This window comes from Rhineura floridana, chromosome 2 (genome assembly GCF_030035675.1).
Source record: "Rhineura floridana isolate rRhiFlo1 chromosome 2, rRhiFlo1.hap2, whole genome shotgun sequence".
Lineage (NCBI taxonomy): Eukaryota > Metazoa > Chordata > Lepidosauria > Squamata > Rhineuridae > Rhineura > Rhineura floridana.
This window is the reverse complement of record NC_084481.1, coordinates 95,112,731-95,127,691: the sequence shown is the minus strand read 5'-3', so window position 1 is coordinate 95,127,691 and position 14,961 is coordinate 95,112,731. Positions and strand designations below refer to the sequence as shown.

Below are 14,961 nucleotides of genomic sequence, written 5' to 3'. Positions count from 1 at the left end.
TAAAAACTATGCAAATATGCATAGTTTTTCTCTCTCTCTGCCTTTGGATGACTAGCTAAAAAAACCAGAACAAATAATGTAAAGGGCTGTGAAGGGCACCCAATTTTCAACTAAAAATACCATTCAGCCCTCCCTCTGGCATCTGAGATTTCAGCAAACATTGCCCACACACTCTCAAGCATATTCATGAGGGCTAGACACATGCTTTTTAAAAACAAAAATAAAAAGCTGAGATTCCCAGGATGGTGAATTTTATGTTCAGCGCTACATTTCTGTGGGTTTCCTGCATGCCCACAGAATCACAGCACACACACAAAAAGTGGGGACACAAACTGAACGGTTCATCTAAAGACAAGCAGGAGGGGCCCGATATTCTGTGGCACATACCGATCCCTCCCGCAGGGCCTGCTGCACCGCAGGAAGATCACGGACAGGGCACCAGACTTCCCCAATGAGGCACTTGTCAGTGATGTTGTAGCTGCACTGGTTGAGGATGAAGTAGATGGCCTTCATCTTTTGTATCCGCATTTGCCAAGCAGGCAGTTCCAAGAGCACCTTTTGCAGCACCTGGTCCAGATATTGCTCCGTCTGGCCCAAAACCTGTTTGCAGAAAGAGTTTGAGGCAGAACTGAGTGAGACTGTGGACTTCAAGCAAAAAAGGGATTTAGAGTTGTAAGGAAAGGAAATACATCTTTTGTTTTAAAAAGTCAGTTTAACAGTGGCATGAGCTGCTTAGAGCAACTAGTCTGGAGGTCAGGCTGCACAGGTGGCCACAGAGCGTGCATGGTGTGGTTGCAGCTTTGAAATGTGATGTTCTGCATGAACTCAGTGGAGAAAACCATTGTTGGGAGCAGCACTTGCACCAAGATTGTGTGGGTCCCAAGATCCCTCACGGACACTTCCTCCTCTTCATCCACAAAGTCAAAAGCACAAAGTATTGGGTGAAGCAACTGTTCTCCCTAGAAAGGTTGACTATATTCTCTACAAGTCAATGGTAGAAATGTACTCCACTGAATACTATGGGGCAGGGAGAGAGGGCTTCAAACAGGAAGGCGTTGTGGGGGTAGGATACTGGCCTCTCCAGCCCAGACTTTGGGGAAATTAGGATCAGGGGTAGGAGGGAAGTAAGCTAACTGCGTCTCTGTTATGATGCTCATCTTCTAGTGGGGTGGGGTAGGATGTGTCCTTTTTCTTGTAATACTGGATAAGCATTTTGGGAATTTTGTATTGTACGCCATTTTAAATTTTAATTGATTTTATCTGTTTGCATTTTATTTTGTGTTGCTTTGATACATTTCTTTTTGTGTAAACAACTAGGAAATACAACAACAATTACAAATCAACATGCAAACACTGGGTTTTTTTCTATTTTAAATGTGAAAAAGCAATTAGACATCTTATGAAAATAACAGGTTGACGTAATACACCACCACGGCACCCATGCAATCTCCTTCCCCAGGATGGATCCCCTCAATAGCCCTCTGCCAGTTTCCTTTACTCCAAGTCTGCACCATGTACCACCCCAAGGAGCCCCTATCCCCTTACTGTGGTCAGATCTTCAATCTGGGTACGCAGCCTACACAGTGTCTCCAGGCGCTCGGCCTCATCATCGGCGTAGGTATACAGGTGGCAGTGAAAGCTGGGGAGGGACACGACACAGAGTGAGCACACACAGACACAGACAGGTGTGCACACAGTGGCTGTGATGTGGGGGCAGGGGAGCCAGAGAAGGCATTTTGTTGAAGAGTGGTGGGTAGTCTGGCTGGTTGGGCAACGATGAACAGCGCTGCTTTAGGGCACATGGAATATTGTCAGTGTTTGACTTCCTCCTTAGCCTCAAAGCCCGTCAAGATACCGGCAGAACAAGGAACATCACACAGGAATTAATTCAGAATGAGGGCTGGCAGGCCTTTTGAGCAGGGAGGAAAGGGCATCCTGTGTCAAACAAGGGGAAAGGGCCTGTGGTTTGGTGGATGCGGATATGTCTTTGGGATGAACAGCACCAGAGTGGGAGAAGCACTGTGCAGAGAAAGATAAACAGTGGGGCAGGATGAGACCATGGTAGGGGATGAAGGGGTCATTCGGCATCAGTGGACATTGGAGGGAACACGCAGAACCCACAGCACTCACCAGTCGGCGATCTTGCGGATCTTCTGCCCGATCTGTTCACCCCAGAAGGAGATGAGGAAGATGACCCAAGTGACGCTCTCACCCTACACAAGAGAGTATAGGTTGCCCAGAAGTGTCTGCACTGAGATTAGCAGCAGCCACAGCAGGGCCTTCGGCCTAAGTCACGCCAAGAAGATCTTTGCAGCCTCCTGAGTTGCAACAGCCCTTGCTGGATCTCCTGGATCTCACCCACATCCAGGCCCTTCTGTGTTGCCTGCCACTCCTCACAGGCAGCTATCTTACAACCTCACCACCACCTAACTTTCTTCTTTTCATCTCACCGTGGCTGGGTTTTCCATGGGCTCAGGCATCTCAATGAAGTTGGCAACAAGGTAGCCACGGCACGCGCGCCACAGCAGCCGTTCAAAGGAATTCACCCGCCATGGGTGGATCACGCCTGCAACAAAGCTTGAGAGCGAAGTGGGGAAAATACAAAATGCACATTGAGACTGCACATGTGAGGCTGGGCATACAGTATCCTATGGCAACATAACACGTATTTAGCATCTATATAGCACATTTCAAGTATACAAAGTGCTTCATAAACATAATCACAGCAATCCCTACAACAACCCTGAAAGACAGGCAAGCATTATCCTCAAGTATTATCCCTCAGAGGCCCTTCTTCAGGTGCCCCCACCAACTGAGGTGCAACAGACAGCTACTGAGGAAAAGAGCCTTCTCAGCGGTGGCACTCCAGTTATAACATGCACTCCTTAGGGAGAACCTCCTAGTACCTTCTTTGTGATTTTTTTTGTGCCAGAGAAGACCTTTTATATTTCTCCAGAACCTTTAATCTGTGAATTTTTGAATTCACTGAATTTTAGATGCAATGTATACTTTTCATGACACTGTGTTTCTGTTTACTGCTTTTATTAATCCTGTAGTAATTATTTAATATTATTCCTTATTATTAATTATGTGGTAATTATTTAATATCATTCAAATATTATTATCATTATCATGATTAAACAGTGGCTTTTCCAAGGCTACCCAGAAGATTTGTGATTGAGGAGAGATTTAAATTATGTTTAAAAAAAAATGAACTGGAAATGTCCTACCTCAGGTTCTTAACCACTAGGCTACATCACTTCTCACTCCAGGGACAATGGCTTTGGTTTGCCTTACAAGCTTCATCCCTCACACCAAAGTGTTACCCTGCCAACTCCAATGGCCATCCTTTCACAACTCACTTTATTTTGAGGTCAAGCCGCTGTGCCACGGATGGGTCAAGCAGAGGTTCTCTGTCAGAGAAGGTTTGTGGGTGGGCTGGTGATGCTAATGGCACCTGCTGGTAGGAAAACACCCTGTGAGAGAAGGGCTAGGAATCATCACAGGAGTCATGAGTTCCCTCCCATACATTCCATGTCCACCATCTCCCTTCAATATCATAACATGCTTAAGGTTGATAGTTTGCAATAATTAAAAATCAGGGGAAAATTCTTTCCTAGGGCTAAATTAAATGTGACAGGGCAGTCACAGAGCACGTGGAGGGAGGGAGAAGAAAGTGCTGGGCTGGGTACTTGACAGACAAAAAAAAATTTGGTCAACTGACTACTCAAATAATTGTCTCAAGTATTTTTTTAAGCATTAGGTGAACAGCAAAGAAGGTAACTCAACGGACTTGATACCTATGCCAATTATTTAAAAAAATTAGATAGCTGTCATTGTAAAACAATGACACCAACGTTTTCAAAAAATGTTATTTATTTTTAGTATATTTATTGCATACTGCTCCAAGGAACTCAGGATGACATACATGACCCATTTCTCCCCTCCAATTGTACTCTAGAATAGCCCTGAGGTACATTAAACCACGAGTATGTGACTGGTCCATTGTCAATGAACTTCAAGGCTGAGTGAACATTTGAATCTAGGTCTGTCATCCTAATTTAAAGACTACGGCTTGTGTTCCTGTTTAGAGGTGACTTCAGTTTTACAGGTAGGCAGGGGAGAAGATTTGCTATGCTCCAAGGAATGCTGAAGGTCTAGGAGGCAAGCAGACCCCACTCCTACCTTTCCTAGCAAATGACACCATAATTACATGAAAAAGGTAATCTACCATACCACACAGTGATATTCAACAGGATTTGATGGCCGTCAAACAACAGTTGGTTAGCTGATAACATGTGGACCTGTCTACTGATCAGTGTGCCAACCTTAAAATAGTGTACCGCTCCCCTTAGCTGTTTTTGTTGCAAGAATGAGACTTCCATCCACCTCACTTTATAAATTACCTAGGAAGATATTTGAAGAAAATGCCTTTGTCCCTGCCCTGTTTAGCTTGGCTCTTAAACTAATCTTAATACACTAGAAGCCAACTAACCATCCAAGGATATTTATTTCCAGAGAGACCAAGATAGATGTCAGTAAAGCAGGTTCTTGCTACAGCTAAGCTAAGACCAATGGCAGTAAGTTCCAGTGGGCAATGAGTAACATCTTTTTTTTAAAAAAATCTGAATGGGAGACCAATCTGGGCACTCTAATTAACAAGGCTTAGTGGGATGGGGTTTGGACCAAGCCTCCCCTAAAAACAATTTATGCTCGGGTACAACAGTGCACTCTTAAAACTCTTCATCGTTGGCACTCGACCCTGGTTTGGCTTTCTTGAATTAATAAGTCCCTATCTCCCCAGTGCTGGCATGGATGGGGGGGGAACGTGGAAAACTATTGCATTTATAGTAGGGCTGCCCTAAGATAAGAGACTTTTGGAAATGGGCTTTTGCTGAAATTTCTATTATTACTGGCCAGCCTTTAAATTTGGACCCAGGGACAGCTCTTCTCATGTTGGATGGAGGCCTGAACCCTCTCTGGTACATAAAGAACGGATTTCTTTTCTGCTGATGGCAGCTAGGATGGCAGTCGTTACAAGATGGAAAACTCTTACTAGCCCTTCCAAGGAGGATTGGTGGTCTATGGTATGGGACTTAGCTTTATCTGAACGCCTTATGCAACATCATAGGGTATTGAGACATGAAACTAAACATGACTGATTTGACACTGTATAGTTTCCTTTCTTAAGTTATGTGAATGGGAATAAAGGGACTCCGCACCCCCCTCTGGCACATGCCTCTCTGTGGAGGGGATATCTGAATAATGCATACCTATCTGCTGGGTAATCCATGATTGTGAACAGGGAGGATATGCAACCTGACAGCCATATTGTGCCTCACACGCAGCTTACTTATCTGTATGTTTCTCTGGTTAATTGTTTTTCTTGTTATAAAATTATAAATGAAAAGTTTTTAAAAATCTGGACATTATGCAGGCCTCCTTCTGGATAGCACTACACACTTTGTCTATATAGTTGGTAATCCTAAATATGCTTCTCCCTGGCACTTTCATTCCTCTTTGCCGGTCCCTGTGACACTCTCTTTCATTACATACAGAAAACCTCTTCCTCTCTACACCCAGCAACAGAATGCATCCTACCCTCCAAGCTGTCAGTATCACCCTTAGAAAAATGTTTCTGCGTCACCGTATTATCATTGTGGTGCCAGATAAATACTTTTTTGCTTTCCCAGGCATTAGGGCAGCAAAGATGGGATTTTGTACTCTATGTTTGTAATAGGCTTACGTATTTCTGTTATTGAATTTTATTCCTTTTGTAAACCACTTCAAGACTTTTGCTGTAGGATGCAATACGTAAAGTCAAGAAGCCCAACGTAACCTTCCCCTAAGCTGCAGTTGTGTCCCTTTGTCCTCCAAATGCTACAATGACATCTGACAACTGGAGAGGCAGGCATACAACAGGAAGTGGAGGAGACTGAGGGATCACTTACCAGTTGACCAGTGAAGTGCTGTCCCTCCTGCAACACCTGAATGTGCTCCTGCAGCCCCTGGAGCTGACCAACCAGCTTCTCACGGTTGTGGCTCACCTCCCTCAGCTCCTGTGCCAGCGTTGCTGACTGCTCCTGGATCTGCAGGGCATCTCGAGACAGTGGAGCCGACAGATTGTCCTCAGGGGGAGACAATGTCAGTCCGGCCTTCCATACTTCCTGTGCCAAAAAAGCTGGAGAGGGAGACGCAAGACATGAGGAGCAGGAGCACCTGTGATTGTCCCCTCCTTCCAAGGTCACAAAACATCAACCTTACACAACTTGCAATCCACCAAGTTCAAGACAGTTTTGCAAATCTCCTCTTACTGCTGGTTGCCTCAAACAGCACAAAAAGGGGAGGGAGGGTGCTGTCAAGCACTTAGCAGCTCACACTGTGTAGCTTAGCGGCTGCCAATGGGCACCAGTGTGTCTACCAGTACCTTCTATAGTGCCTGTGATAGGTCTCTGTTAAGTATTCCTTCTAAAATCCACAGTGCATGACAGACTATTGCTTTTCCTGTAGAGTTTCTGTTTGCATTGACCTGGCCTCTCCTACACTGAACACTTCCCGTTAAGACATGCCCGCATTTCACTGGATGTCAGAATGGGACAGTCACCCGCCATCCATTCTGAACAGAGAGGTGCAAAGAGCTTCTCTCTGTGCTTGAGTGAGTGCAACAGTGGCTGATGCAGGTATCTTTTTCCCATTGATGGGGGCTGATAAGAGGGGCATGCCCACACCATTTTGTGATCTTGTCTTTTTTTTGCTCTTTTAGATGTGGCAGCCATTTTGTGTTATGCTGCACCCCCGGAACCCATTTTGGGACTGGTGACCACAGCACTTTCTCAAAATTCCAAATGTGCCCACTGGCCCAAAAAGTTTGGCAACCCCTGGCATAGCTGCATTTGGCTTGGTGGGTCAGAAATTGTGCAAACCTGCCAAAGGCACACCTACACAAGACACACAGCACATAGGTAAACTATGGAACTGACTGCTGTATGAAGTAGTGATGGCCACCAACTTGGATGGCTTTAAAAGGGGAACAGACCTGGAGTTCCCAAACTGTGGTCTGTAAACCACCAGGTGGTCCGCAAGCATCCTTCAGGTGGTCCATGGCTTATCCACATTAAATATTCATATTGATTTTTAATTGTATTTTTATTGCTTCTTTTATGTCTTATCTTGTATTACAATTTGAATTCCATGGAATAAAATACAAGAAATAAAAAGAAGCAATTAAAATACAATTAAAAAATCATACAGCGTCTAGCACAACACATTACAATTGCTAAAACAGGCAGAAAAAAAGTAATTAAGTGGTCCACCAAGACCCTCGGCAATTTTCAAGTGGTCCATGGGGAAAAAAGCTTGGGAATCACCGGATTAGACAAATTAATAGAAGACAAGGCTATCAATGGCTACTAGTCATGATGCCTGGGTATTACCTGCAGGATCAGAGACAGTATGACTGAATACGCACAAGTGGGGTGGGGTGATTTCTGTTGCACTCAGGTCCTGCTTGTGGGCTTCCCTGGGCATCTGGTTGGCTATTGTGAGAACAGGATGCTGGACTAGATGGGCCATTGGTCCATCTAGTTTTCTGATGTTCTTAAGTAATTCTCAGGCATTTGCAAGGCTCGTGAAAGTCTGGAATTTCTTAAACACACTAGCTGCTGCAGTTGTGAGAATTACATCATTGTGAAATTGGAGAGCTTCCCTTTACAAGAAAGAACTGGGTTTCTGGCTCTTCCAAACTGAGCAGGGCACATCAGAAATAATCACTATAAATGTCTGTCTGCTGCAAATGAATCCAGGAACTATAGCAGGGGGCCAGAACATCTACTCATTAACAGCGCAGTGAGTTAATACTGTACCCAGCCAGATTCAAGGTGTTAGTACTAGCATACAAAGCCCTAAATGGCTTGGGACCCAAGTACCTAAGTGACTCCCCCAGTATCAACCATTTCAGGCCCTATGATCAACAGGGGATGGCCTGTTGGTGGTACCGCCTCTAGCTGCTGCCCGATTGGCACTGACCCATGACAGGGCCTTCTTGGTAACAATTTCATGTTTGAAGAATGCCCCCTCTGGGGAGATGCATCCATCTCTCTTATTATTGACTTTCCAGAGAAATTTAAACATTCCTATTTACCCAGGCATTTGATAGCTGAAAGACAGTGGCCATGGCAACCTTGAAATTAGCAATTGTGAGGATACATGATTGCTTTTAAATGTTTTTATATGGTTTTTAATTGTTTTTAAATATGTTTTTCATTTCATTTTAGATTGTATCATGTTAATATTTTGATGTTGGTACCCTGGGCAACTTTGGAAGGAAGGGCAGGATAGAAGTTTAAATCATCCATCATCACCCAGCCCCCAGGGACCTCCCTATTTGGTCTCAACCAGCCCCTTCCTCATTGACTTCTATGCTGACTTCTCTTCCTCTCCAGCCAGGACAGAAAAGCAGCAACTTGGTGCTACAGGCCTTGCTGTAGGGAACAGAGAGGCTTTAACCCTTTACCCCTTGCTGCAGTGGTGATCCAGATTGGGGACCCCCACACATGCAATCTGCATTGCCAAAACAGAGTTGTTCAAATGAACAGATCCTTCTTAGGCAAAGCAGGCTGCAAGCACAGGCCTCCCATTCTGGATTAAGACTACAACAGGGGAGCAAAGAATTAAAAAAAAAATGCCAGAGTCCTGATCCAGACTGGGCCCCAGTATCCGCTATTTGCATTGAGGGGAAAAGTTCCCTTTAGTGCAAACAGGAGGTTTTCCCCAATGCAAACTGCACTCTCAGCCTATGAGTATTAGACAGAGAGAGAGAGAGAGAGAGAGAGAGAGAGAGAGAGAGAGAGAGAATGAGGATGGACAGATTGTGCTTGTGGGAATGAATGGATGAAGTGGTGTGTGCATGAGCTAGTGTGGGATGGCCGCACCCACTTTTGGTTCTAGCCACATCCATCTCTAGCACAGAGTCCCCCATTATCTCTGAGGGAATGTGTAATGTGGAATCTGGAAAATGCACGTTACTGATTGTACCCTCAAATGCTACAGTTTGATGGTAAAGGAAAGGAAAACAAGAAGCTACAACAGGCAGGTGGAGGACAGAAACTGCAAATTATAGCACTTACATAGCTAGCAGCTTAGATGGCCAGTGCACCAATTGCTTAATCCCTTCCCCAATTTTGGAGATGCTTCAGTTTGAACAAAGGCAGTAAAAACAGGCCGTGAGAGGAAGTGCAACCACCCTTAGCCAGAGGCCAGAAATTACATCAAGACTCTAAAACGTTGCTTTGTTCGTCAAAACAGAAACCTCATGATTTCTTAATCAAATTTTGTTATAATGGACGACATGAGCCAAAATTTCAAAGAGCCAAAGCCTAGGAGCTTTGCCTGGTCCTCTGACTGCTCTGGGTGTGTAGGGCAGTTTGCGGCCACCCTGCTGTCAAGAAGTCTTCAGAAGGTTTCATCACCAACCCTGACAGGAATCCCATCATCAAGTCACCCTGCCCAGGATGCATGGTTGACGGACAGCCCTCCCACTTCCCCAATGAATGCCACTCACTGAAGGTTTTCTCCATGTCTTCACACCGCCGCACCTCCCCGACAAAGCGTCGCTGGAAGGCATTGACATGGGGGTTCAGCTGGAAGGAAAAGAAGCACATCACTACTGATAAGCCTCCCAAGCATGGAGCAAACAACACTGAACACCAGGCGGCCCAAATCTCAATTGCTTTCTCACCCATTCTCTTTTCCCTTAAGGACTGCAAACATCAAGACCCGCCCCTGGGGAATGAAACACTTTTTCTGCCCTGCCCCAATTTTGTCATCTCCTCCAAGCTTCTCGGTCTATTTCACTGTGGCCCTAATAGAAATGAGACACTATGCCACACGCAAATTGCTTCACCACCTCCTCACACCCCCAAATTTGGGAAAAATCTGTATGCAGCCAGAAATGTTATTTGCACTCAGACTTATGAGACCCTTAGCCATCCTTATGCGATATACGCTAGGGTGACTTTGTTTTGCTCCTTCTAAGTTGCTAGCCCTCCTGGCCACTGTGAAAAGATATAACTTAATTTTTAAAAGAATGTCACTCTTAAGAGGAACAGAGTAGCTACAGCCATGAATGTACAGCTTCCCACCTACCAATCACCACCACAGACAAAACTGTGTATTCTGTGTATCCATGCTCAAATTCATTATTTTATTTATTTAATAGATTTCTATACTGCTTTTCATTTGCAAAAAAAAAACCTAAAGTGGCTCATGCTATAATAAAAACATAGCAATATCCAATAAAAATCAATATCTGTCTATTATTATCATTTATTAAATTTATATCCCACCTTTTCTCCCAAAAGGAGCCCAGGGCAGCAGTATAAAGTGATCACAATGACCAAAGGCACCAGGAATCATAATTAAGGATGGATTTTAAATATATTTATTGCATTCTGATCTTTATTTGTGCTTTATTTATTGTATTTTCATTTTATAATTTCTGTAAACCGCCTAGGGATATTTTGTTTTCAAAAATGTGAAGCAGTATATAAATTCTTTCAGTAAGTAAATAAATATTAAAGGTCAGGGGAAGCCTGAAGCCTTTGCTCTATGAAAGCTGCAATACCCAAACGTGTATGTTTGCTCTCCCCACCAAGACGTTCCCTCAGCCCCCCTGGACGTACATCGCGGAACTCCACAAGTCCCCGCTCGCCCAATTCACTGACGCAAGAGTATGCTGAAGCTGACTGCAAGAAGAGTTGGGCCAGGCAAATCTCTTCGCTGCGGAACATGGCGCCCATGTTGCTGGAAGAGAGAAAAAGAGTTGACAAGGCCCAAAGAGAGCTAAAATGCACCACTTCACTTAATGGGCCAATACTCATTTGCACCGGGATGGGGGGAGGGATTCAGGACTTTTTTCTGACAACTGTCCTACTACGATGAATTGATGACAGGAGAGTGGAGATGGGAACAAGATTGTGCAAAGAAAAGAAGAAGGCTTCAGGGACAGGAAACAGGCTGGCCTATTGGGGGGAAGTGAAACAACAGAAAGGGCTCTGGAAGGACGGCCCTGCAAACCGGCAGGAGATCATCATTAAAAAGGCCCCCAGGGCAATCAGAAAGAGGACATCCCAACAACTGGAATGCTATGCATCGCCTGGTATTAAAGCTACATCCAGCTGAGATTCGGTTGCTACAAAGGCCCGCTAGTCTACTTGAGAAAAAAAGGGCTCACTTACCTCTGGGTGCTTCACGACGAGCAAAGACGCAGGAAAATGAGGCTTATCCTGCAGGTGCTGCCCCAAAAGCACCCTTCCAAAGCGTGTCTTTGCAGCTCCAAGGGCTTGCTGCTTGCAACCGGCACCCAGACTCCGCAGACTCACATGGGGTTTTCTTAGCTCTGGGATTGTGACACAGTTTCTAGAACGAGCTGTGACTACCCCTTGCACAACATGCGCCTGACTCAGGGCTCCCGAGGTGCTCACTGTGGGATCAAAGTGTCCTGAGATGGCAGACCTGGTACTCGGGTTGGACAAAACAGTGAAGAGATCCTTGCAGCCATGAGCTGGGCATGGGAAGAAGAGGAAGCAAGATGTGTTACCCTTGTGGAGAGATAGAGGCAAAGGTCTAATGATCACTTTAAAGAACAGAATTTTCTCAAATCTTCCATTTTCAGTTACTTTTCTCACAATGTTAGAGCTACCTTCATTACAACCCAGTGGCAGATCACTTGTGCTGGCAGCAAGTAAATCTCCTCCCCAAATTGCAGTAGCTGGACAGCAGCCTCCCACAACTTTGTGCTGGTCTGGGGAAAGACTTATCAACGGTCACAAGAACCAGAGACAACACATACACAGATATGTATCTAGTTCAGACGGACATTGCTGCAAGGTGACCCTTAAACAGAACATCTAGACTTACAGGTCAGCATAGCCATTTCCTGTTGTAGAAGCTACACACAAGTGGCAGGACATTTTGCCATGGGTATCCATGGGGAGGGGGGTTGTCCCCCCCACATGAACCATAATCCAGTTTCCTTTTTTAAAAAATCAATTTTCTATAATTTGTAGAACCCGAGATGAGGCAAAATGTACAGCCATTATTCCCCTCCCCGAGAAACTTGCCTGCTCTACACCTTCAATGTTTTACTCCCTGCCTGTAAAAATTCCTGTGGACGCCCATGTACCCTGCCACCCCATCAAAACATCACCTTCAACATATGTAGGCCTAGTTCCACCACAAGTGCCTGGCTGCTACTTTGAGGATCACCCCAGCTCCAGAATTATCCTTGCTGCTCAAGGGGAATACATTTTATAATAAGGCAGGCATGGGAAACCTGTGGCATGCCTGATGTTACTGAACTACAACTCACCAAACTAGCCATGCTGGCTTGGGCTGTTGGGAGTTGGAGTCCCAACAATATTTGGAGGGCTGCAGGTTCCCCACCTCTTTATTAGGGGCTGCTGTATTTCATGAAGGTCTTCTGTCCCTTTAAGGGTCTGACCAAGAAGTGCCATAAGTGCAAATTTCTCCAATCACAATTCTGCAGTGACAAGACAGAATATGCACACACAATGAACACTGCCTTGCTTCAGAGCTCTGAAAAGGAAGAAATCCTGTCCCAGAGGGAATCTATTAATTTAGCAGCAGAGGAACTGAGCACTCCCTGCTCTGGGTCAGGCCTTGTGGGAGGTCTTGTACAGAGTCCTCAGAGTTGTCAGAGAAGCACAAAATTGTGCCACGTACGAGAATTTAAAATATTTAGGAATTTGGGGCCATGAAAGCCAAATGAGATTGCCACAATCCTAACATTAAATCCCTGATCGTGGACCACTTTCCACAATTTAATAGCATGTGTCATCACGTCTGAGGGAGACAAAGTGGACTACATTACTGAAGCAGATACGATTACACAGCCAAACATTTCTTGCCACATCTTTGCTTAGCATTGTGTTAGTCCCAGAAAACAAAAGATACAAGCTAAATGATATTTTTATTAGACGAACATGAAAGAGTACAAGTCTCCCCTGCCACGGTGCAGCACAGAACTCAATCAAAAGCTCCAGCAGGACCAAAGGCTGTGTGGAAGAGTGGGAAGCTGGAGCAACAACCATTTCTAATCATAGTATTTTTCTCCAGAGTGAGGGGCTTGTAAAAAGTTAAGCAAGGTCCTGTGAGGTCACCACCACTTCCCAAAAGGAATGTTAACACACTCTTAACACCAAGAGCACATAGCCTAATAAAAAGATACAATTTCACCTACTTGTTCTCTCTAGGATTTTTTTAAGGGGGGGGGAGTGAGGGGAATATAGTAGTCATTTGAAAAAAAATGCTCTTTGGCCCCACCAGGCTGTGCTTCTAGGGTAGACCAAGGTGATCTATTAGCATGTCACTGTAGATTACTCCCCAGATTCAAAATCCGGCTCTACCTTTGCGAGCCCCTCACAAAATAAAGCCTGCCTGCAGTCCCTTTATTTTTCAAGGATGCGGGAGAAGAGATCGCTCACCTTTCACATGAGCTGCACCCACCACCGCTACCCCATTAACACCAGCGCTCAAGTGCAGCCATTTGTGAAAGCAAGATGGCATTCTTGGAAGGAAAAAAGCCTCCTTCCAGACTTGTAAAGGCACGTGGGGTGGCTGAGAAAGCCCAGGTCTGAAACGCGCCTTCCTACAGGAGGCACTACCAAGCTCCTGAAAGCTGCACAAAAGGAAAACAGTGGGGATGATATCCTTTGCACCGGTTCAAAGCAACGCAGGAGGAGGCCAAAAGATCTCCTCCAGCCGCCTCGATGAACACAATAACCGCACCGTTCCATAACCTCACTCTCGGGCAACCCTCCCCTCTCCCCACAAGAACAACCAATCCTCGCTCACCCCTACCCGTAACCTACCCTCCCCACCCGCAAACAGAGCTAGGAAGCGGACTGCATCGTCGGCCTCCAGATCTGAAGCTCATCCACGTAGAGTCCACTGAAACCGAGCTGTTGCCTCCCTCCGTCCCTCCCTCGCCGCAACAAAGGGAAGGAGGGATTAATCCCCGGGAAAGGAGGTGCCACTGGAAGAGCACAAGAGGAGATCTGAGGCTAGTTGGAAGGCGCGTTGCAGCAACTGCAGCAGCAGTATAGGGACGAAGGAAGAAGGGCGCCTTGCCTGCAATTAGGAGAAAGACTGAAAGAGCTGAGCCCCGAAGCGGAGTAGAGAGACTGCCGAGCTCTCCGGCAAAAAGAGAGTGAGAGACAAAGCTGTAGAGGAACTACTGAGCGCCAGAGAAGAGGCCACTGAAAGGCTTAGCTCGATGGAGAAAGTAGGGCACAGGCGTACCGACCTTGCGATGCGGCAAAAGAAGAAGCAACTGGGGTGTCTCGGAACAGGCTATGAGTGCCGGGTAGTTGCTTCCTCTTTGCCAGGAAGAACTGAGCTGAGAGGAGGGCTGATCTGTCCCGCCCCGAGAATTCCCCGCACGCAGGTCGGAGCCACTTCCTGCTCTTCCATCGAGTCCCCCGGGGGATGGGGGAGAGAAAGGAAGGAATTGAGGGCATGGTTCTCTTTCGCCTCCTGCGAAAGGAGGAAAAGGCATTTGCTCAGCTTCAACAGAATGGAGGCTGATCTTGTCTCCTCCTTCGATTAAATCCCACGTGCAGCCCCGAGCCTCTGTATGTTTGTTCGGAAGTGAGGCCCTCTTTATTCAGTGGGATTTCCTCCCAAGTAAATGTCCGTGGCATTTCAGAAGCTCGGGAGATTTCCGTGGCTAGACAAGCAATGGCAAAAGGATGCCGTTACAGTGCCTGAGAAAATACAAGGTCACCGGCGCTATGGCGCGGATTGCCGCATCCTCTAGTGACCATCTCTCACCACCGGTTTGGTTATCGTGCACGGGTCAGCTTGCAGTGCACCGGAGCCAAACAATGGCAAAAGCCGAATGTATGACAAGCCTAGATAAGAGCAGGAGCGCCTACGGGACTG

General features: G+C 45.9%; 1 protein-coding gene across 8 annotated transcripts in view; it reads right to left on the bottom strand.

Moving 5' to 3' along the window:
• TCIRG1 (T cell immune regulator 1, ATPase H+ transporting V0 subunit a3) overlaps positions 1–14,961 on the bottom strand; it is a 24,665-nt gene extending 9,704 nt beyond the window's left edge. For 2 of the 8 annotated variants that reach the window (XM_061609508.1, XM_061609507.1), the window contains exons 1-10: positions 14,324–14,961; positions 11,235–11,560; positions 10,680–10,800; positions 9,560–9,638; positions 5,952–6,181; positions 3,363–3,460; positions 2,451–2,577; positions 2,131–2,213; positions 1,546–1,639; positions 388–600 (exon numbers count right to left, since the gene is read on the bottom strand). In XM_061609508.1, coding sequence (XP_061465492.1) covers positions 388–600; positions 1,546–1,639; positions 2,131–2,213; positions 2,451–2,577; positions 3,363–3,460; positions 5,952–6,181; positions 9,560–9,638; positions 10,680–10,796 — 1,041 coding nt within the window. In that variant the 5' untranslated portion in view covers positions 10,797–10,800; positions 11,235–11,560; positions 14,324–14,961. Of the gene's footprint in view, positions 1–387; positions 601–1,545; positions 1,640–2,130; positions 2,214–2,450; positions 2,578–3,362; positions 3,461–5,951; positions 6,182–9,559; positions 9,639–10,679; positions 10,801–11,234; positions 11,561–13,502; positions 13,791–13,889; positions 14,087–14,323 lie in introns of those variants that run through there. The other 6 variants (XM_061609501.1, XM_061609504.1, XM_061609505.1 and 3 more) reach the window with 6 other exon arrangements.